Genomic DNA, 24,986 nt, shown 5'->3' on the forward strand with positions numbered 1-24,986 from the left:
CCTTCTACAGGGAAAGACTCCTGCAGTGCGGAGCTGCCAGTAGCTTTCCAGTCATGGGGAAAGGCTTTGGAGGTGGGAGGCAGTGGGGAAAGACTCTGGTGTGCCCCACTGCCAAGCCTTTCCCTGCTGCCTCCCCCCGCCAGTCTTTCACTGACATGGGAAGCTACATACCCAATGTAGACACAGATTGCTTTTCATTGCAGCATATAGCTACACATACCCTACATGGCACTGCCAGTAATGTCCAGTGGAAACGTTGCCTAAGAGTGCCTTTTTGCAGCTTAGCTTTATCCAAAGTGGCACTCTTAGTACTATAGTGTACACATGGGCCATTAGTATGGAATAGCTATTGTGGTTTAAATTCACACTCTAGCTTATTTCACAATAGCTTCCCCATATAGACAAGCCCTAAGACTTGGCAATTTTTGCTGTTAGAAAACAATGAAACCATCCCTCACTGTCATTGTATAATACATCTGCCTTCAAAGCTTCCTTTAATACAGTTATTTTATATATATTGTCTTCTTAATGTATAGTTTTACATTCATTTAAAGGGCTTTCATATTCCATTCTTTACTGATATCTTTATACTGTTCAAATCCTCCTGTATATTCCGCAGATCTTTCTTTATATTAACACCTAACTTTGTATTGTCTTTGCATGGTAATTTTTGAGATTATGCAGCTTTCTCCATCCACCATATAACACGTGCAAATTGAAAAAGACTGTCCCCTTACCAAACCTTCTGAACATCACTCCCTGCTTCCTTCCAAGAACATTTAGCTTTACACACAACTACCCTCTATACCCTACCTGACAATTCCAAATTCAAATTGTCAGTTTAGTTCTACTATTCATGTTATTCATGAGGTCTAGTAACCTAAATTAAATGTATTATTAAATTCTGTAAAAAACAAAACCTTAACAAGATGTGTCATTGCATCTTTAAAAAACACCAAATCGAGAAATGATCCCCTAATAGTTTCATTGTATTGCCTCTGGTACATTTGTAATTTTTCACACAGAAATTCAAAGCTCGGGATCTGAAAGAGAGAGAAAAAAAGGCAAGAAAAATAACAATGTTAATAGATAAGTCCTAGCATATTAGTATAACTACAAAGATAAAAACACTTATCTGAATAAAATTATGTAGACAAACTTTTTGGCAAACTCCTTCACTGAATTACTTCCCAGTAATGCCACAAGTACTCTTGTATCAGAGGGGTAGCCGTGTTAGTCTGAATCTGTAAAAAGCAACAGAGGGTCCTGTGGCACCTTTGAGACTAACAGAAGTACTGGGAGCATAAGCTTTCGTGGGTAAGAACCTCACTTCTTCAGATGCAAGACTTGCTTAGAGTAAGGACATCCCTGAATCCTGTGGGTATGTACCAGGGTATGTATCCTACTCATCAAAGTAGATTCATTGATCTACTTGCATCTGAAGAAGTGAGGTTCTTACCCACGAAAGCTTATGCTCCCAGTACTTCTGTTAGTCTCAAAGGTGCCACAGGACCCTCTGTTGCTTTTTACAAGTACTCTTGTTCTTTTCCCAGTAACTGGAGATCAATGAATTCGCTGCATCCATAGACTCTCTCTTTTAGAATTGTGTCTCATTATATAGTCAGGAACTGTTAACAGCATTTAGAACTAAAATGGGCTTGCATGCTCTGACATGGCACATAAACTGCATCTTTACAAGGAATCCGGCCCTCAGCTCCTGCTTTTTTCACTTGTTTTTATATCTAGGACACTGGTGTTCTTATTAGTTCCCTCAGAATTAATTTGCTTGTGGCTTATTTATATTGGGACAGATTCTCAGTTGTGCTGAATTTACACTTTGCACTACTGAGGAAAGTAAGATGAAAAGGTGTCTCAAAGCCACTTTTTCAGCTCCCTTGAATCTCAGACAGTTATGGATTGAAACAGTTCTGCAAGTAATTTAAAACATCTTAGGGGCTCAATTTGCTGAGTCACAGAGTTGAAGAAGACTAACCCATTGTTGTGGAGGAGTCTCCAGAGTGGTCTCAGCTGGTGTGGAGGAATGCAGAGACCAACAACTCATCTAAACTCTCAACCCCCTGTTCTGGCAGACTGATAGCTGGAAATAATGGCAAGCATGAGCTTGGAACAATCATGGCAGTATTCCCCTTTTGTCGCTTCTGAGAGGGTCTCATTATAGATGGAATAACTCTGAACCTTTGGCTTGATCCATTTGACCTGCTCCACCATGATGGGGGAGGGAGAACACATGGAGAAATATAACTCATTGGGGGATCTTGTTTGAAGAACGGAGGGGTAGCCGTGTTAGTCTGAATCTGTAAAAAGCAACAGAGGGTCCTGTGGCACCTTTAAGACTAACAGAAGTATTGGGAGCATAAGCTTTCGTGGGTAAGAACCTCACTTCTTCAGATGCCACAGGACCCTCTGTTGCTTGTTTGAAGAACAAAGCCCAAAAATGTTGGCCCCTAAAGAAGAATAGAGAGTAGGGGAAATAATTTTCTTGTTGCTGTCCCAACATTAGCATTAAAAGCTAGGATTGCAAAGGATAAGGAGAATGCTGAAAGATCACTGGCACAGAAGTGGTCCACTAATTTCAGGAAGATAGGTACAACCCAAATGTTTCACACTACAGAAGGGTTAGGAATCAGACATTTGCTAGAAATTCAGTCTAAAATTTTCTTTGCTAATTTCACCTATAATTCCTAATTATATCTCCTTGTATGATTCAAAAGAATCAATCTCCTTCCTTGGGGTTTACAACCTTCAAATACTTATGCACAACTATACTGTCCCTGTCTGTTGGCTAAAGTAACAGTATACTAATGTTATTTTTAAAAAATCTTTCCTCATAAATCAATCCCCACATTTATACTGCTCTTTTCTGAATTGATTCAAATTTTTCAACTTTATGATAATTAGTTTGCCAAAATAGAACACAATATTTTAGGTGCAGTTGCAATAGCCTTTCATGGAAAGGTACAAATGCCTCCTCTGCTTTGAGATGTGGTGTTTCTTTATACACTGCACAAAATTACTTTGGCATCTCACATGTAAATTTGCAGTCTACTGTCAACCCAGATCTCTTTCATCATTACTGTTTTTCAAGGATCTCCCTCCATGGATCTGTGTATTGGATTATTTTCCCCAGATGTAGTAAGTCTGCATTTTTCCAGAATAGATCTTATTTTATTATTTCTTTAAATGTGCAAAACCATCACCTAAGTGTAAGATCACAGTTTCAGCCCATAACTATGTTGAAAATGTATTTGTGCATATAATACATGGTCAATCTCCAGGCCTGCCTGTAATTTTTCTTTCATTTAGGTGTATGATTGGTTTTAAATCACTCTTAAATGCTACTTAATCAAAAAGTTTTAGGATCCAATTGGTATACAATTGCCTATTTTACATGTACATTCAGGCACACTATTTTGAAAACATAGCCTTGTGTGAAAATATTTCCCATTGAGGTTCAAACTGACTTAGATTTCCTAATGGAAGCTACCACAAAAAGTTCTAAGTCAATTTTTTCTAGCGGGGGGAGAATGTCAGCTAGAAAATTTGCTGCCAAACACACACATACTATATTAACAATTAAAATGTACTTAAAATCAACAAAGAAAAGTTACATTTGAACTATAACACATTAAAAAAGCATCAGACACAAGTCGCTCCAAATCATGGGCAGATGGGAAAAAAAATTAAAACTGAGGTAGAAAGGAGACTGAGCATCCTTTTATTTAGAAGGTCTTGCAGTGACTGCTTCAAGGCTTGAGAAGGTACCTATCTCCTCCTGCTTCAACACCAACTGCCTGTTTGGTCTTGACAATGACTTTCTTTACAAATGAAGTAAAACATGTGGCCACTGCTGCTCTTCCTGAATTAGCATTCTCTTGTGTATCATGAAGAAAGAATCTCGAATTGTCTGTACCAACCCCCACAACAAATAATGATTTTAGATCCTCTATTTATCCTTCAGGATTTAAAATTTCACTGATATTCTTCAGTGCTGTCTTAAAGAGCATGCTGCGGGCCGCACAGGAGCACACAATCCTGTTAGTTCTTAAAACTGTTTCACTGGTTCTGTGTAGCCAGAAATATGTCTTTAAGACTGGAGAATAGTGGAGTGAAGTGGAAGAGAATGAACAGCCTATATTTATATCAGGTGGATTGTTTACCACATTTTAAATCGCTTTTGAAAGATGCAGATTTACATGTAACTGTAAACTAATTTGTGACCAATCTAAAAATGTATTCCCTAAACCAAAACTTGTGCATTTATTTGATAAAACTTTCAATATGATCCCAACAATATAGCACATTTAATAATTTAAAAAACCCTTGAATGCCTAATTTTTGAGGTGGAAAATAAAATACCATTTCATAAATTTTTGGTGCTTCAAATACAAAATCTTCAGGTTCATCACCAGTCGGTTCAGGCATATCCTGTAAAAAATCTACAAAATATGGTTCAGCCTGGAGAATTGATGCTAATTCCGGATCCACATGTTCCTCAATTGCTCTAGAAGTGGCTTTACCAAACCAAGCTACATCTTCATCATTAACAAATCTACAAGACATAGATTAATACAATTTAAAAGAATGGAAACACTTTTTAGCTAAAAAGGAATGAAAATAGTTAATTAAACACTGAAATGACTCAAGTAAAACTTTAGCAAAACACAAATTAGATAATGATAGCCACTGAAATTTAAGTGCCACTATGTTTTACAAATACAATATTCATATCTCTATAATACAGAATAATTTAACTTTCTGACTTTCACCCAGTTAAGACAGAAAATTGTATTTATTAGTTAAATAAGGGGAAATGATTCACTGATAGCTGTGATTAATCAGAGCCCTATCTTTTCTCCCATTTTACTATGGGATTGAGTACATCTAAAGTCATGATTCCATCTCTCAGACAGCAAGGAAACAAAAAATAGTGAAAAGAAGAAGGGATATACCTGTATAGGCTGATTTCACACCTTGATCCTTCAGACTGCTCTTATACCAAAATCCACCAAAATAGCAAAGGAAAGACAAACAGAGAAGAAAGAATACAGAGGAGAGGAAGGGAAGAATGCAGGATGGGAGAAAACTGAGAACACTGATACAATTACTGGTGAGGAATTGTCTCTAATTAAGCCTCCTCTTTTGCTTCTATCCTGCTTATGGATTCAAACAAGCTATCAGAATTATGAAGCAGTTCCTTTAGTAGTGGGAGTATGATTTCTTAAGAAACAGCTAGGAACACTCTGTTCATTAGTAGTAGGTACGAGTGTGCGATGGGGACTACCTCAGGTTCTTGAAAAGGGAAAAGTGGGTAGCTAAGAAGAACTCTGAATCACAGATATTTAAATGTGCGGATATTCATCCTTCTTTTCTCCTCCTTCTCAGTGATGAAATATTGGGGGGTGGAAAGAATGGGACAACCCCAAATCAGACAGCTGTGAGCAAAGCTCTGTGCTTGTGGATGAGGAGGCAAAAATATTGAAGAATTGAGGGGTGGAGTTAGCCTGTATATAACCCCTAAATCTCATTATTAGTCTACTAGCATTCTGATAGATGGTACCATAACACTAGCTGTGCTGAACCCAAAGCAGGGCAGGAGAAGACAATGCATGAACATTATATAAATACAGTCATCTTTCATGTCCCTTTATGTACTTTGGTATTATCCAATCAATGCAGAATGTGAACATATTCAGGAAATTGATATCACATAAATTGCATGCTAAAAATAATATCTTTCGCTTTATAGCTGGCTCTCCCTAAAAGGGTTTTATTTTGAACCTTCATGGCATAATATTTTATGAGTGGATATTGTCCTGACTTCAAATTCAAACTGAGAGTCATCCTTCTTCTTCCATTAAACAGGGCACTAATGTCTGTACAAATATATACTTTTGTTTATGTATACTTTTGTTTCTCATAATGTGCAGCAGTAAGCATAATTTAAGGCACAAAAAATTTATGCACAGATAATGTACTCTACAATTGATTTATGTTGAGTAGTCTTTCTCATACTATGGGGCAATGAGACTGTCTGGCTGGAGCAGGAAACTCTTGTCTTACTTTCATTTATAATCTTGAGAATAAGAAAATGCAAATTGCTGCATAGAATTTTAAATTTTTAAATTTCCTCTATAAACTCCCTTCACTCTGCTGGAATTTCATGCATCCAGAGGAGCTGTAGGAACTAAGCAGGGTTTTCCACTAAGTGATTCTTCCCACCCCCTAACAGCTGCTGTGGCACCAGCACTGAGCTCAAGGAAACTGTCTGCCTTCCTCCACTCATAGTTCTCCCTTGCTGACATTCAGCCAGTGTGGAGCTCCCTAGGGAGAAGGGAGAGGCTGCAGCCAATGGATTTAGGGCATTTCTGGCAGAGACAGAGACTGATGGTGAAGCATGCTTGGTAAATAAGGGGCTTTAGATAGAAACGATTAGAGCAGGCCTGCACAACTCGTAAAGCGGCGAGGGCCATATTACTCCAAAGAAAACAACTGAGGGCCGAAACCCCCCAGGGGAGCAGGCAGAGGCGAGCTGGGGTGGCGGGGGCACTTTTTTCCCATGCCCAGGAGTCCGCACCTTTGATGGCCGGCGCCAGAATGCCGCCCCTAGAATTGTGCCGCCCCAAGCACCTGCTTGTTTTGCTGGTGCCTGGAGCCGGCCCTGGGAGAGGGGATGGGAGCAAGACCAGATCAGTAGAACAGACTCACCACTCGCCTCCTCAGCCCGCTTGCCCCGGCTCGCCTACTCACCCCCCGCCACTGCCCACCCACTCGCCTCCTCAGCCCTCCACCCTCCCGGCTCGCCTACTCATTCCCTGCCACTGCCCGCTCGCTCACCTACTCAGTCCCCCTCCCTCACCCGCCGCTTGTCTACTCACCGCCCCCTCCGCCCGCGGGCCGCACAGTGAGCCCATCTACTCAACCCCCGCGGGCCGCACAATGAGCCTACGCAGGCCGCATGTGGCCCCCGGGCCGCATGTTGTGCAGGCCTGGATTAGAGGGATCAGTTCAAGTGAGAACAGGTTCAGAAAATGGGATGGGAGGAGGGATGGGTGTCAGAAGTACAGCCTGGTGGGTGGACTCAAGAGGGACCAGGGGAGAGAAAGGGGACAGGCTCTACGAATAGGGACACAAGGAGAACAGGCTGAGGGAATGGGGGAAAGAGAGGCTCAAGGTGTAACTTTTAACTTTTTTTATGTGTGTTTTAGCTGTCATTATTTGCTGCAGTCTACATGCCGATGTATATCGAGCCTGTTTTTGCTTCATCCATATTATAGGAAGCCTGTGGTCAGTATTTTGGAAAGCTCCAGCTTTTATAACTTTACTGCCTTCTTTATACCAGAAGATTATTGGAATATAAAAATTAGAGCCTGCCTCCACTTGACTACCAGAGGCAAGCATTGTGAAGGAGAGGTTACTCACCTTGTGCAGTAACTGGCATTCTTCAAGATATGCATTCCTGTGGGTGCTCCACTTCAGATACGCATGCACCCTGCACCTTTGATCAGAGATTTTTGGTAGCAATGCCCATTTGACCCACACTTGTACCCTACATATCCTCGTGTCCCGTACCGAGACTATATAGGGATGTGTGGGCAAACCGCCCTCAGTTCCTTCGCTATTGCAAAGTCCCACAGAGGAAACCCTGAAGCAGAGGGGAAGAAAAGCGGGTAGTTGGGCACTCACAGTGACACAAATCTTGAAGAACTCCAGTTTCTGCACAAGATGAGTAATCTCTCCTTCTTCAAGTAGTGTCCCTGTGGATGTTCTACTTCAGGCGACTCCATGGCAGTAACCCCTTAAGAAGGTGAGAGTTTTGGAACAGAGGCTATCACAAAAGAAAGAACTGTGTTGCATACTGCAGCATGTGATCTTGCAGAGTGAACCAAAGCATAATGGGTGGAAAATGTAAGCACTGAGGATTATGTTGCAGACCTGAAGATTTCAGCAACTGAATGTCCTTAAGTAGGGAAATGCTGTAGACTATGCTCTAGTAGAAGGCACAAACACTTGTAGAGGAGGTGGAACCTCAGCCGAACCGTAACAGGCAATAAACGCATCCAGAGATCCAGTGAGAAAATACAGAGTCTAGGAGTCTTCCTGAATGCTGATGACTTCTTAACATGTAGTGCATGAAAGGCAGATTCCTGTGTAGACTAATGCAGTTTAAGAAAGAAAACTGAAAGGTGAATAGTTTGGTTAATGGCCACTAAAATCCATCTTCAGAGACAGATGGAGCAGCAAGCACATAGTTAATATCCCTAAATTAACCTTGATGGAACTCATAGAACGGCCTGATGTTTTCAATTCCAGCAGCTAATCCAAGATAGTGGAAAAATGACTGGACAGGTGAAAGATGAAGCTGGTTACACCAGAGATTATATCTTCTCCATTTCTGAAAGTAAGTGTGTTTTGTAGATTACTTTCTGCTACTTAAAACTACATTTTGTACTCTTGATGAACAGGCTGCCTTTAATCCTAAGAACCACTGAGGAACCATGCTTGTACTTGCAGAATGTTCAGATTAGGGTGAAGTATCTGACCTGCATCATAAGACAACAGCGGAGGTTTGGTAGGGGAGCTGCCACAGGGTGAGAGGGTGAGGGGTGAGTATGATGAGGTAAGGAAACCAAACTTGTCTTGGTCAAGTTGGTGAAATCAAAATTACCTTGGCTTGGTCCAGTATGATCTTGATGAAGATCTTTAAGGGTATGCATAAAAAAGACTTTTTGTCCATGTAATGAGGAAAGCATCTGCTAGAAAATGGGGATTGAGTTCTTATTTGCAGGTGTTGCCCTAGAGTCCTTTAGGGTATGAAGCAAGTCGTCCAGGAAATCTGTGAAAAGCTTGTGACCCTCAGCAGGTAAATCTTCCACCGTGGATTGCACTTCCAAAGGAAAACCAGACAACTGAAGCCAGGAAACTTCTTTCATTACTCTGGTGGTGAAAATATACCTGGCTGCAGTGTCTGCCACATCAAGTGAAGCCTGCAAAGATATTTTTGCCGACCTTTCTTTATTATGGCACTAAACTGTTCTTGGTATTTCTGTGGCAAATGGTCAATAAAATCATTAAACTCATAGTTCAGGTAGTCATATTTTGACATCAGTGCCTGATGATTAGCTATCCTGAACTGTAATGGCACTGAAGAGTAGCTCTTATGGGGTGACTTTTGGGGTATGTTGCCTGCCTAATTCACATGACCAGAGAATTTGGTGCTGGGTGAGAAAACAAAAAATCAAAATGCCTGGCCAGGATGTAGTATTTTTTTAATCAGCTTGCTTGCATGTAGTGGGGACTGTTGCTGCAGTTTGCCTGATGGTCTTGGCTGTGTCAAGAAGGGCTTAATTAACTGGCAGTGCCACCCAAGCTGAAGCAGAAGCGTGCAATATGCCAGGCAGATTGTGATGGGAATCTTGGACTTCTTCGAAGGGAATTTGCAGGGTGTTAGCAACTTGCTTCATCAAGTACTGGAACTGGCAAAAGTCATCAGCTATTGATGGTGGTGGTGGCAGTACAGCCTCATCAGGTAATGAAGAAGGATATATTTGTAAGGGGGATAACCTCCGTATTCACTCCTGCCTCTTGCTCCTCAAACGTCTCCTCTGCTGACTCACAGTGCAGGGGAGGGATGGAAGATACCAGGTAATGAGGCCTTCTTTATTCCTTATAGGAGTTAATTGGGGCCCAGAGAAATTACTTGCAGTACATTCTCCATGGATTCCAGTAAGGCCAATGAGGAGACCGTAAGGCATGGGGGGAGGTATCCAGAGTTCGTCATCTTAAGTGTTAATAGGGAGGAATCTGATATTCTGCCTTTCTTGCATCTGCATCAGGGAATAATGTCTCCTGGAGCAAACTGGAGAGCCTTGAACAGCAAGTTTCGAGTCTGAACTGGACTATTCCTCCACATATTGTACAGGAGGTGACAATCCCTCTTCCTGGATACTAGATGCTGGGAAAGAGACAGGTCTCACAAAACAGGAGCGATTGGTGACGAAGCAGTCCTTAGTATCAAGAGGTGTCTGGAAGTTGCAGGGAGGGGATATTCAGGCTCATTAGGTACCATAAGGTCGTTCAGGTATGGGAACTCATGTGGTATTGAGAGCACAACTGAACTTGGTATGGGCACCAATGATGTTCCCAATGTTGTTGTCTGGGGCATTGGTGTCGGTAGCAAGGGGACTGCAGATTCCATTGAAGCCGCTCTCTTGGTAGCAGTAGTCTTCAGTACCGAGCCCTTTACCATTGAGGTACAGGACTTAGTTGAAGTCTTAAAGTGTTTCATAGTACCCAAAGTGCATAGAGTCTCACTAGCACCTCTCTCCAGGCCTGAGGTCTCCAGTGACTGAGTTTTCTTTGAGGAGGAACTCTCTGTTCTGCTCCTCTTATCCCCGTCCTTAGACTTGGAGCGGGAAGCTCTCGGTACTGCTGGTGCAGTTATCAGCCTGACTCATGGAAAGTATCAGAGACCAGAACCTTGCTGCTCTCTTTACCTTGAAAAGTCTTGGTGACCATGATCTTGTCTTCAACAGGGCACTGACTGAAGTGGATGGTCCTTGTAGAGGGGGGTTCTCTGCACCTGGATCCAAAGCTGGTCTTAGGGCTTGCTACATCATTAAGAGCCTGTATGTTATTTCCCTGTTCTTATGGGATCGCCCCTTAAAAGAAGTGCAAATCTTGAACTTGCTGAGTATATGAGAGTCTCCAAAACAACATATACATTGGGAATGCCCATCACAGCTTCTGGACAGCAAAGCCACCTTTTAAATCCCAGGGAGCTTGGCATTCCAGACAGAAGAAAATTTGTTTGTCACCCTCACAGCCCTATACAGCCTAGCTTCAGGCTACAAGGTTATGTAGGGAGCATGCACAGGTCAAATAGGCACTGGTACCAAAAATCTCTGATCAAAGGCTCAGGGCTCATGTGCACCTGAAATGGAGAACCCACAGGTACACTACTTGAAGAAGAATCTTGTTTTTTGTACATCAGAAACTCTTACACTGCCACAGGCTAAGTGTGTGTGAGAGAGAAAGAAATATTTTTTATATACTTTTGGCTTTGCCAGGGTGGAAGTAGATAAGTAGCAGTGTGCGAAATCTATTGTGCTGAATAGTAATGTTTATATACCCAACATTTTAGCATAGATAAATTCATCTTATGAAGATATTATCCTCAAATATGGCTGACAAAAGTACAAAAGAAGATACAGGGCATGTACCATTTCAAGACCTCTGAGTTTAGGACTAATTAGAAAGAAAAATAAGACAGAGTTTATTCTTTATTACACACTGTTTCCTGTTGTATCTATAGCACAGCATTTTTACTACTTTCACTTTGTAATATATACATGAAGAAAAACAATATATATACAACTGTTTGTAAAAAGTTAACATTTATTCACAGTTACTAACCTATGGTATTTGAAATATGAAAGACTCTCCCTAGATAATTAGAATACGAAACAGCTGCATTATCTGAGATCTCAGTAGTAATTGTGGGTAAAGGTTGATTTTTAATGGTGATCACTATACTCTAGCTAGAATTTTAGTATGATTCCTGAGTGTAGGCATGTAGGAGTGCATGGCTATCCCTCACTGTCAATCTCCAAGAGAGGCCACACCTCTTTGCTGTCACAAACCAGGAATGGCAGTCTGTACAAGGGGGAAATTAGCTGTCTCTAGGGCTCCAACCCACAGGCAGGGTAGAGCAGTGAACAGTTCAAGGGCCCAGGCCCTTAGGCAGGGGTGAGCACCAAACACAGTCTAGGGCTCAGTCAGTAGACCGACATAGCCTCCTGGTCTATGGGGTGGCAGAGGGTAGGGGGACACAGGCCCACCCGACTCCACCATGTCCCAGCCCAGGGCCCTAACAGTGGCAGAGTGGTCCACGATTGGGTCAGCGGGGATCCACCTGCAACACGCTGAGCTTGTATCTGGCTAGCACTCTTACCAGACGATTGTCTAGTTTCCCTGGGTTACTTCCTACTCTCCCCAGGTTTGGTACTTCAGTGTGGTGAGTGCCTGGTGTCTCCTCAGGGTACACTGCCAGTGGTGACCCCAGCCAGTTCCTCAGCGTTGGTCGGGTCTGGCAGCTCTGGTAGCTTGTCTGAGTCCTCAGGGTAACTGAAGTCTTCTGTGGACTCCTGCGTCAGCAGTGGGGAGAACGCATCCATCTCCTTTTGCAGCTGCTGCCCAGCTGAGCTACAGGGCTCGCCTTTTATACTTCCTGTTCCTGTCCTGCCCCTCTGCTTCCGGTATGGTGAGTGTGGCCTTCCTGGTTCTGCCCACAAGGGGGCATCTGGCCATCCCTCACTGTCAATCGCCAAGGGCGGCCACGCATCTTTCCTACACTGAGCTAATGCACCTATTCTTAAAAATAGTGCCATGGTACCTTTAATAACTAGACCTCTGTTTTATGAATCATTTGAACATGCCTAGGGGAAATGGGGCCATTGGTTTATTACAGGGCAGTCAAATTAATTCTGTGGAGTGGACTAAATTATATTTTTAATTATGATCTGTGGGCCAGGGTATAAATTTAGTTCATCATACTACCTTCTTTTCACACCAGCCCTCTCTTTGATTTCAAGGAGAGGTCTGCACTGAGATACAAGTTAGAATATGTCCTTTGGTGTTTTTCCATCCAATTATTGACCTAGCCCATTTAGACCTAAGTTGATATTTGTTGGGATAAAAGCACAAGGCAGGATGGTTGCAGAAAAATAAAACATCTTTAAACTTGGCCCTATACTGCTGATTTTCATCCCTGAAGAAAGAGCAAGAGTATATGACCATAAATATAATGATCTCCCAATACTACTAAATATTGTAAAACATATAAAATTATGGAATTATTGAATGAACACCAAAGGACATACTCTAACATGGATCTCTGTGCAGACCTCTCCTTGACATCAGATGGAGAGCTTCTGCGAAAAGAATTAATAATCTCCCAAAAGTACTAAATATCATAATACATACAAATATATAGAATTATTGTACCTGTCAGTAATGACTCTATTGCACTCATTTTTAAAAAGTGCCATAAGGGTAGTGATATCCTTACATTCTTCTGCTTTGATAGTTAACATTCCTTGCCAAATTCTGGAAAGGTCTCGAAGATTGAAGATATAATGAAACTTGGATGGTGTAGGCAGCATCTTTACCTAAAGCCGAAAATATAGTTATTGTTCAAACTCAAAGACATCTAAAAGGAAAGAAGAGTAATACACACCGAAAATAATAATGATATTTGCTTTCATATATTGCAACCTGGGCCTCCTCTTTCTCCCAGTGAAATCAGTAGCAAAAATCTCATTGATTTCAGTGGGAGCAGGATTAAGCCCTATATGTAAAATGTCAACACTTAGAACATATAACCAAAAGTTCATATATTTTTCTGATTTTCATTAAATAAAACTGATAACTTACAAAAGACATCTCAATCCCACTTCTAAAATATATTGATTAATATCTTGGTTGTGAATAGTCCTCGCAGATACAGAGCTCTCAGGATGACTTGATGGCAAATGCACCAGTTCCAAAGGCAAACAGATTCCTGGCAGAGAGGGGACAACTGAGTTTCTCCTTGTCTGTTCACATGGATCATCACTGTCATACTGTCTGCCATGATTTGTACTGTCAGTCCTTGTATGCCATGCAGACCAAACAAATCATTCTGAGTTCTGACACGATTATGCAAAGGCATTTTTCAGGTGTCCATAGATCCTAATATTTGATGATGGTCCAGGTAACCTCTCCACCCAAACGTAGACATTCCCTTTACCAAGAGGCTAAGGTTACCACCCTGAACTTGAAGCTGCTGATGAAGGCACTGAACCCCCTCAATTCTAGAATCAGGCACCATCTCCCTTTTTTACTTTGGGAAAATAGTGTGAGTAAAAACCCCTCTCATTGAACTGCAAATGAACATATTCCACTGCTCTGACATGTAGAAGTCTGTCCACCTTTTGGAGTAGGTCTCTTGTGAGAGAGGTATCTGAAGAAGGACAGAGAAGTGGAGTTAAGGTAGGGAGTCTGAAATGTTAAAGAATACCCCACTCTGAAAATCTCTACGACCCAATCATCTGAGGTGACGAGGTCCCAGACTCCCTGAAAATAACAAAGGCATTTTCCAAAAGGGGGCAAAAAAGAATATAGATCTTCTAGATGTTCTACAGAATGGCTCTTGACTGCAGTATCAAAATTGCTGTTTCAAAGTGGATGCAGGCTTTGTAGCGGAAGACATAGAGGCAGAAGGTCTCTGTCTTTGAAATCTTTGTCTCTTCCTTGGTGGCTCTGAGGTTCTCTGCTGAGTGTACTAATATGTAGAGGGACTCTCTGTGGAATAACTCTGAGGCCTGGCTTGCTTTCTTTTAGGCACTGGTATGTAGATTCCCAATGATTGAGATTAGCCCATGGATGTTTCAGGATCTGTGAGCCTAAGGGTATGTCTACACTATGAAATTAGGTCGAATTTATAGAAGCTGGTTTTATAGAAATTGGTTTTATACAGTCGATTGTGTGTGTCCCCACATAAAATGCTCTAAGTGCATTAAGTCGGCGGACCGCGTCCACAGTACCGAGGCTAGCGTCGACTTCCAGAGCGTTGCACTGTGGGTAGCTATCCCACAGTTCCTGCAGTCTCCGCCGCTCATTGGAATTCTGGGTTGAGATCCCAATGCCTGATGATGCAAAAACAGTGTTGTGGGGGGTTCTGGGTACATGTCGTCAGGCCCCTCCCCCTCCATCAGAGCAACGGCAGACAATCGATTTGCACCTTTTTACCTGGGTTACCTGTGCAGACAACATACCATGGCAAGCATGGAGCCCGCTCAGCTCAGATCAGCTCACCGTCACCATATGTCATCTGGGTGCCGGCAGACGTGGTACTGCATTGCTACACAGCAGCAGCTAATTGCCTTTTGGCAGTACATGGTGCAGTATGACTGGTAGCCGTCATCGGCTATCTGGGTGCTGGCAGACATGGGGCTGCATTGCTATACAGCAGCAGCTCCTTGCCTTTTGGCAGTAGATGGTGTATTACGACTGATATCCATTGTCGTCGTATTCCTCAGTGAGTTCGGTCAGAGGCACCTGGGCAGAAATGTTTTGTCTCCTGGAGACTCAGTCCTTCTGGCAGTCCTATTGAACCGTCTTGACGATGATGGCTAGCAGTCGTAATACAGCATTTTCTGCCAAGCACCCAGAAGATGCCGATGGCTATCAGTCATGCTGCATCGTCTGCTGCTAGCCTAAGATGTAAAAGATAGATGGACCAGATTTGTTCTGTATTCATTTGCTTCCCCCTCCCTCCGTGAAATCAATGGCCTGCTAAACCCAGGGTTTTGAGTTCAATCTTTGGGGTGGCCATTCTGTGGCCATTCAGTCGTTTGTGTTTCTCCCTGATGCACAGCCACCTTTGTTGATTTTAATTCCCTGTAAGCCATGTTGTCACTCGCCCCTCCCTCCCTCCGTCAGACAATAGTTTCGCGCCTTTTTTCAGCCCAGACGCCATAGCACTGGGATCATGGAGCCCACTCAGATCACTGCGGCAATTATGAGCACTATGAACACCACGCACATTGTCCTGGAGTATATGCAGAGCCAGAACATGCCAAAGCAAAACCAGGCGAGGAGGCGATTGCAGCGATTGCAGCGCGGCGGCGAGAGTGATGAGGAAATTGACATGAAGATAGACCTCTCACAAAGTACAGGCCCCAGCAATGTGCAAATCATGGTGTTACTGGGGGAGGTTCATGGCATGGAACACCGATTCTGGGCCTGGGAAACAAGCACAGACTGGTGGGACCGCATCGTGTTGCAGGTGTGGGATGATTCCCAGTGGCTGCAAAACTTTCGCATGAGTAAGGGCACTTTCATGGAACTTTGTGGCTTGCTTTCCCCTGCCCTGAAGCGCCAGAATACCAGGATGAGAGCAGCCCTCACAGTTGAGAAGCGAGTGGTGATAGCCCTGTGGAAGCTTGCAACACCAGACAGCTACCGGTCAGTCGGGAATCAATTTGGAGTGGGCAAATCTACTGTGGGGGCTGCTGTGATCCAAGTAGCCAACGCAATCAAAGACCTGCTGCTATCAAGGGTAGTGACTCTGGGAAACGTGCAGGTCATAGTGGATGGCTTTGCTGCAATGGGATTCCCAAACTGTGGTGGGGTGATAGACGGAACCCATATTCCTATCTTGTCACCGGAGCACCAAGCCACCGAGTACATAAACCGCAAGGGGTACTTTTCAATGCTACTGCAAGCCCTGGTGGATCACAAGGGACGTTTCACTAACATCAACATGGGATGGCCGGGAAAGGTACATGATGCTCGCATCTTCAGGAACTCTGGTCTGTTTCAAAAGCTGGAGGAAGGGACTTTCTTCCTGGACCAGAAAATAACCGTTGGGGATGTTGAAATGCCTATCGTTATCCTTGGGGACCCAGCCTACCCCTTAATGCCATGGCTCATGAAGCCGTACACAGGCAGCCTGGACAGTAGTCAGGACCTGTTCAACTATAGGCTGAGCAAGTGCCGAATGGTGGTAGAATGTGCATTTGGACGTTTAAAAGCACACTGGCGCAGTTTACTGACTCGGATAGACCTCAGCGAAGCCAATATTCCAATTGTTATTGCTGCTTGCTGTGCGCTCCACAATATCTGTGAGAATAAGGGGGAGACATTTATGGCGGGGTGGGAGGTTGAGGCAAATCGCCTGGCTGCTGATTACACACAGCCAGACACCAGGGCAGATAGAAGAGTACAGCAGGGCGCGGTGCGTATCAGAGAAGCTTTGAAAACCAGTTTTGTGACTGGCCAGGCTACGGTGCTAAACTTCTGTTTGTTTCTCCTTGATGAATCCTCCCCCCCACCCACCCCCGATTCACTCTACTTCCCTGTAAACTAACCATCCTCCCCTCCTCCCTTCGAGCATCGCTTGCAGAGGCAATAAAGTCATTGTTACTTCACATTCATGCATTTATTAATTCATCACACAACTAGGGGAATAATTCCCAAGGTAGCCCAGGAGGGGTGGGGGAGGAGGGAAGGAAAAGGACACACTGCAGTTTAAAACGTTAAAACTTTAACACTTATTGAAGGCCAGCCTTCTGATGCTTGGGCAATCATCTGGGCTGAAGTGGCTGGGTGGCCGGAGGCCCCCCCACCGTGTTCTTAGGTGTTTGGGTGAGGAGGCTATGGAACTTGGGGAGGAGGGCTGTTGATTACACAGGGGCTGTAGCGGCGGTCTCTGCTCCTGCTTCCTTTCCTGCAGCTCAACCATACGCTGGAGCATATCAGTTTGATGCTCCAGCAGCCGGAGCATCGACTCTTGCCTTATGTCAGCAAGCTGATGCCACCTATCCTCTTCAGCCCGCTACTTGCTCTCTTCAGCCCGCAATTCAGCCCGCCATCTCTCCTCTTGTTCATACTGTGCTTTTTTGCACTGTGACATTGACTGCCTCCACGCATTCTGCTGTGGTCTGTCAGCATGGGAGGACATCTGGAGCTCTGAGAACATATCATCCCGAGTCCGCCGTTCTAATTTTCACTGGCCTCTGCGAAGGAGAAACATTAGTGGCTGGTGGAGGAGAAGGGAGAGGTGGTTAAAAAAGACACATTTTAGAGAACAATGGGTACACTCTTTCGTGTTAAATTTTGCTGTTCACATTACATAGCACATGTGCTTTCGTTACAAGGTCGCATTTTTCCTATTATATTGAGGGCCTGCCAGTTTGGTGTGAGAGATCATTCACGCAGTGCCAGGCAACAGATTTCGGCTTGCAGGCAGCCATGGTAAGCCACAGTCTTTTGGCTTTTTTAACCTTCATAACATGTGGGAATGGTTTCAAACAGCAGTGCCCTCATTTCCCAAACCAAGCACCCGTTGGGTTGACCATTTAAAATGGGTTTGCAATGTAAAAGGAGGGGCTGCGGTTTCTGGGTTAACATGCAGCACAAACCCAACTACCCCCCCACACACCCAATTCTCTGGGATGATCACTTCACCCCTCCCCCTCACCGCGTGACTAACAGCAGGGAACATTTCTGTTCAGCCAAGCAGAATGTCCTGCACCTCTGTGTCCCCTTAATAAAATCACCCCATTTCAACCAGGTGACCGTGAATGATATCACTCTCCTGAGGATAACAAAGAGAGATAAGGAATGGATGTTATCTGCATGCCAGCAAACACAGGGACGATACGCTGCCATGCTTTGTTATGCAATGATTCCAGACTACGTTCTACTGGCCTGGCGTGGTAAAGTGTCCTACCATGGTGGACGGGATAAGGCAGCCCTCCCCAGAAACCTTTTGCAAAGGCTTTGGGAGTACATGAAGGAGAGCTTTCTGGAGATGTCCCTGGAGGATTTCCGCTCCATCCCCATACACGTTAACAGACTTTTCCAGTAGCTGTACTGGCCACGATTGCCAGGGCAAATTAATCATTAATCATTAAACACGCTTGCTTTTAAACCATGTGTAATATTTACAAAGGTACACTCACCAGAGGTCCCTTGTGTGCCCTCAGGGTCTGGGAGCATGCCTTGGTGAGTTCGGGGGTTACTGGTTCCAGGTCCAGGGTGATAAACATATCCTGGCTGTTGGGGAAACCGGTTTCTCCGCTTCCTTGCTGTGAGCTATTTTCATTGTCTTCATCATCATCTTCCTTGTACCCTGAACCTGCTACCCTGTTGTGTGATTCTCCATTGATGGAGTCAGAGCATGGTTGGGGTAGTGGTGGTTGCATCCCCTAACCTGGCATGCAGCTCCGCATAGAAGCAGCATGTTTGTGGCTCTGCCCCGGACCTTCTGTTTGCCTCTCTGGCTTTGTGGTAGGCTTGCCTTAGTTCCTTAATTTTCATGCGGCACTGCTGTGTGTCCCTGTTATGGCCTCTGTCCTTCATGGCCTTTGAGACTTTTTCTAATATTTTGCCATTTCATTTACTGCTACGGAGTTCAGCTAGCACTGATTCATCTCCCCATATGGCGAGCAGATCCCGTACCTCCTGTTCGGTCCATGCTGGAGCTTTTTTGCGATCCTGGGACTCCATCATGGTTACCTGTGCTGATGAGCTCTGCGTGGTCACCTGTGCTCTCCACGCTGGGCAAACAGGAAAAGAAATTCAAAAGTTCACAGGGCTTTTCCTGTCTACCTGGTCAGTGCATCTGAGTTGAGAGTGCTGTCCAGAGCAGTCACAATGAAGCACTGTGGGATAGCTCCCGGAGGCCAATAACGTCAAATTCCATCCACACTACCCCAAATCCGACCCACAAAGGCCAATTTCAGCGCTAATCCTCTTGTCGGAGGTGGAGTAAAGAAACCGGTTTAAAGGGCCCTTTAAGTCGAAAAAAAGGGCTTCGCCGTGTGGACGTGTCCAGGCTTAATTCGATTTAACGCTGCTAAATTCGACCTAAACTCGTAGTGTAGACCAGGCCTAAGTCTGTGCATAAAATAACAAGCCCTAGACTCCCTCACAGACCAACAGTGGTAATATGAGTGAGAACTTGGTCAGTGGACAGGGGACACCTCCCTGCTGTGTTCAGAGATTGATGAAGAAAAGGAATATTCCTCCTCCAGGGATGGAGGAGGACTACAGAGTGATCTTGTCAGTGGTGAAGAAGTGCTGGGTACCATGGCAGTGGCTGGTACCATAGGAGGAACCTTTACTACAGAGGACAATATAGTTGGTTCTGTTAGGTCAGTTGGTACCACAAATGACTTCAGTGCCGAGAAGGTCAGAATCGAGAGGAGTGGAAAAGAGATCATCAGCACCAGTGTCATGGGTGAAAAGGTCATCAATACAGAGTGAATCGACATCAGCACCACAGAATTGGTACCAGGCACAGCCTGGAACTTCTCCTGAAATAGTACTGTCAGTCAGCTATCAGTCTTCATCAGGGTATCAGCGGGACACATTCCAGGCCATGAACTACCCTTAGAGAGAGTGAGGTGAAGTAAGCTATTTTTTCTCCACTAAGGCCCAGAAAAGGCAACCTGTATTTATGTTCCATAGAGGAACAGTGCTCCTTCCTACCACCATCAGAAGACTTTGCCAAGGAGGAATTGGCAGTCTTGCTAGACTCTGAAGCCAAGGTTTTCTTAGAAGAAAAGGCCTGGGAACTAGGGCTTGAGTCAGAGCTAACAGGAGCACTCCTAGACAAAGGCTGTTCAGGCCCAGGGAGTTATTTTCTCTGAGATAGGCCTAAAAGAAAAAGTCCAAAAGAAAAAGCCTAAGGTGTGCCTTTCTTGTTTTCTGCATTCTTTTTGAGAAAGAACAGCAGATAGAGCAATGTATGTCCTTCCCCAGAGCAAAAAAAGGCATCTTGAGTGACAGTTATTTAGTGGCATGAATGCCTCACAAGACAAGCGATTCTTGAACCCAGGAGGCCTTGGTTGAGTCACAAGGGCTAACTCCCAGTACCAGGAAAAATTTCCCTAAAACTATGAAGAAACATATAGTTTTTTTTCTTTTGTTAAACCCAATGTGCATACCTACACTATTTACACTAACTAACTAACACTACTCCAACTATATTAAGACCTAATTTACAGAACTATTACTGTATTACCAAACTATTTTGGGTTACGCAGTCTGCAAGAGAAACAGACATTGCTAAGGGTTCTATCTCACAGCTATGGGCCGCAAGAAGAAATAGAGTAATGGTTTGGCACAGAGTAATGGGGGTAGGGGGGGTTATACTCAGGGTGCAAGCATGGCCCCAAGCATTTCTGGCCAAAAGGATCTGATCTTGCACACATGGAGCACATGCATCAGAAGTGGAATATATATGGACAATCACTCGAAGAACAACCTGAGTTCTGTTCTTGGCTGTCAGAAAGGAGTGTAGTCTAGTGGTTAGAACAGTAGCTATAGACTACATAGAGAAACACATAGGGTTGCCAGCTTCTTTCTGAGAGCCAGTGTGGTGTCTGCCATATTAGCAAGCTGGTATCTATTCCCAGTTCTACTATAAATTACTTTGTGCATCCTCTTAGTTAACTTATGTGTCAAATGGAGTAGTTGATATTCGACCTCCTCTTAAGCTATAGGTATGCTCAATAATCAAGGCTGTGAAGTGCACAGAAATATAAACAGCAGTGAGCAGAACAGGTAAGATTTGAACTCATGGTCTCCTGGCTCTCAATACACGGCATGTTTAATTCAGCTGAAGTATATTTTCAGTAGGATTGTTCATTTCACTTTTTCCCCCAACAAGGAACCTGATTCAGTTGAAATACAGTACACTGAAGAGCTCCCCCTGTCCCAGGAATGCATCATTGTACTGGAGTCATGGAGGGCCAATATGGATTTGGTAAGCCCTCCTATACACTTAGCTCCCTTCCATTTCCTCCCCATTCTGCTGTGTCTCTTTTCCTACCTCAAACATCCCCACACTCTCCATATCCTCACACACCTTAGAGAAAGTAGATGGACATCTCTTTCTCAATTTCATGAGCCCCTAAACTTGCTGTATTAAAACTGCAGGAAATCCCATACACAAAAACTGTTTAAAAGGTTTGCGGTTGGAGTGACTTCCTGTGATGGGGCGCCAAGACTCCTATCCTCTTTGTGTCAGACTACTCAGAGACCTTCCATTTCATCAATACCTGCATGCAGTTTATTTATAGCGGTTCACTCTAGCACCTTTACATACTAGGGCAGTTGTGATATTTATGTTATCCGGTTTCACTACCCCTTCTCCTGAAAGGGCAGAGGGAGGGGTTAAAAGTATCTCCACCAAAAGAACGCTTTTTTCTCAGGCACTGGTAACTTTTCTTTCTTTCTTTCTTTCTTTCTTTCTTTCTTTCTTTCTTTCTTTCTTTCTTTTCTGTTTTCCACCCACCTTTTGCACTGCCTTCCTGTGCTCTTTTATCCAGTTTCCTTGTTAATGAACTAGTTAGCTCGTTAACTTCCCAACCCCAATCTGATCAAATAATCATGAATTCATCTCCTTAACCAGGCCCTATCTGGGGCTCAATTGGTTAAACAGTGACCAGAGTGCTGGTTCAGTTGCTGATTCCCAGCACTCTATCACACACCTCCCCATCTTGCCTGATGGAAAGGTGTTTGATTCCCTTCATTCTCCTCACTTTACTGGAGGCATTATTTGGCTTCAATCTTTCTTTGCTCACAGGATAGTCACCTAGAGTCCCCTTGTAAGATGTGTCCATTCTCCACCCACAAAAATCACATTTGGTGGATGGAAATTGCCCTCATAATTCCACTTCAGCCCACAGGTCCTTGCACTGGGAGCAACCTGGGGGGCCAGGTTTTTCATTCTCACCCCTTTTATTTTGTGGAGGGGTCTGCTGGTGCCACTGTTCCTCCTGGCTACCTGTGGTCACTTGTTCCCCCAACAACTCCATACTGCTCTTGGGGTTCCTTCCTTTGTCATTCTAAAGCAGAAGATCTGATAACTGCTTGACCACTGTTAACAAACGGGTTATTTTCATTCCCTGAACCCATTTCCTTGTTTTTCTTTTTTCCTTCTCCCTTAATCTCTCAGGGTACTTCCTGCATTGCTGGCACATGATAGCATGTAAGGCACACCATCAGAGGCTCATTTACTTGCACATCTACTAATGTGATATATGCCATCATGTGCCAGCAATGCTCCTCTGCCATGTACATTGGCCAAACTGGACAGTCTCTACGTAAAAGGGGACACAAATCAGACATCAGGAATGGTAACATACAAAAGCCAGTAGGAGAACACTTCAATCTCCCTGGACACTTAATGACAGATTTAAAAGTAGCCATACTTCAAAAAAAACCCTTCAAAAACAGACTTCAAAGAGAAACTGCTGAGCTACAATTCATTTGCAAACTTAACACCATCAATTTGGGCTTGAATAGGGACTGGGAGCGGCTGGCTCACTACAAAAGCAATTTCCCTATCTTGATATTGACACCTCCTCATCAATTATTGGGAGACTACATCCACACTGACTAAATTGGCCTTCAGCGTTGGTTCTCCACATGTAAGGTAACTCCCTTCTCTTTATGTGCCAATATATATTTATGACTGTATCTGTAATTTTCACTCCATGCAGCTGAAGAAGTGGGTTTTTTACCTAAGAAAGCCTATGCCCAAATAAATCTGTTAGTCTTTAAGGTGCCACCGGACTCCTCGTTGTTTTTGTGGATACAGACTAACATGGCTACCCTTTTGATACTTTATATTGATATAACTGTGTCCATACTAGGGGTGTTGTACAGCTTTTACTATGTCAGTATAATGAAAATGGTACAATTTTTGTGTGTAGAGAAGCCCCAAAAGAAAAAAGAGAAAGGATAAACTTATAAAGAGCTGCATGATCTATTGTGAGTAACAGCTCATTGGCACCATGAGTGAGTGGGCTTGGGGAGTAACACCACTTTCCCCCACCACTTTGCCCTAACCCAAAGAGCCTAGCAGAACCTAGTGGACCCAGCGAGCATTCTTGATCACATTTGGAACATCTGTGTAACCTACTCTGAGTGGCATCTCTTGTTGGTTGATCTTTGAAGGGTCAGAATCCATTAGCTATGGATGTAAGATCTTAACTACAGTTTCTGCTAAGAACTTTTCAATATAGGCCCAGAGTCCAGAGCTTGGCTTGGGCTATGGGAGCTGGCTAATATAGAACAATACATAGCTCAGAGGAAGCTGGGGTAAACAGATAACCTTGTGTGTTTCAAGTCAGTGAGTGGAGTCAGCATAACTCCTAATGTAACTGGGCGTCCTTATCGTGAGTTATAGACACATGAAGCGCTGAGAAAGGCCTCACGGTTACTCCCTAATGCAGGGAGGAGATAGTGGTACAATAGCCCTCAGATCCTAGACAAAGTTCGGGGAGAGGCCTAATATGATTGACATGAGTTATGACACCCTCCCCTCACAGATATATGCCAGTCCTAGCCCACAGAAATGCAAGGGTAAACTTGTGAAATTGTTAAGTACTAATTACTGCTTTTTCGCTTTAAATCTCTAGGAATGTACCTGTTGGTCAACCGAGAGAGCTGCTACCTCATTCCCCTGGATCCCAAAATTAGGATTCAACCTATACACTTTAATAGACATAGTTTAGGGGTAATTACCTGTGTGTCAGCAATATGTGAATTTGGGCCATGGGTGGAACCATTATGTAATCTTTTAGACCATTGGCTTGTGTGCTTATCTTGTCTTGCTGTTAAAACCTATCCAGGGGTTTGGGAAAACCCATCCCTGTCCCTTCTCTCCGCCCAATGAGCACCATGTATAATCTATTGTAACTAATTGTTTTGCAGTGTCTCTCAGCCTAATAAGCAAAGTGACACTCTGCCAGCGCTGTGCATAATAAACTCCTGTGCTTGACTCTACCCGGTGTGGATTATTGTTCCTTCAATCTTATTTTTGAGCATAGTTTGGAAGAGAATCACCCATATTTTCCCTCCTCATTGACCCCTGATCACAGTGGGTAACCACTTTGGGTAGTTTTATGAAATATATGTTTTTAAAATTTTGAAATAAGCACCTAACTTATGGTAATAGGCACTCTGTTAATAAACAGTGAATACGGCTCCACTATTTCCTGTATTCTGTACCTTAGTCCATTGCCACAATATTCTGCCAGCTGGAACTAATTTCTTTATCATGTCACATATTTCAGGATTGAATTTTCTGCATGGATGAAAGTATCCACAGCCAATTATTCCTGAAAAATAAGATGCAATATACAACTTCAGAATGATTGCAAGATATAATTAATTCTTTCCTAAGAAAGAAAGGTTATTTACCTTACAGTAGCCATGGTTCATTGAGATACATTGTCTACATAGATTACACTTGTGGTCTGGTGCACAGGCCCCCCATGCACGTGAGATTGGATTTTTTTGGCCAGCAGTGTCCATTGGGGCTGTACCTGTGCCCTAGATGCCCTTGCAATTATACCCCAGAAGGACATAAAGAGTGGAATGGGCCTAACCATCTTTCAGTTCCT

The 24,986-nt window shown here is 43.7% G+C and overlaps 1 protein-coding gene across 1 annotated transcript in view; it reads right to left on the reverse strand.

Moving 5' to 3' along the window:
• DNAH8 (dynein axonemal heavy chain 8) overlaps nucleotides 1–24,986 on the reverse strand; it is a 585,957-nt gene that overhangs the window by 127,758 nt on the left and 433,213 nt on the right. Inside the window, exons 58-61 of the mRNA XM_034764627.1 lie at nucleotides 24,592–24,701; nucleotides 13,024–13,187; nucleotides 4,378–4,570; nucleotides 921–1,043 (exon numbers count right to left, since the gene is read on the reverse strand). Coding sequence (XP_034620518.1) covers nucleotides 921–1,043; nucleotides 4,378–4,570; nucleotides 13,024–13,187; nucleotides 24,592–24,701 — 590 coding nt within the window. The remainder of the gene's footprint in view (nucleotides 1–920; nucleotides 1,044–4,377; nucleotides 4,571–13,023; nucleotides 13,188–24,591; nucleotides 24,702–24,986) is intronic.

The sequence above is a fragment of the Trachemys scripta genome, chromosome 3 (assembly GCF_013100865.1).
Source record: "Trachemys scripta elegans isolate TJP31775 chromosome 3, CAS_Tse_1.0, whole genome shotgun sequence".
Taxonomy (NCBI): Eukaryota; Metazoa; Chordata; order Testudines; family Emydidae; genus Trachemys; species Trachemys scripta.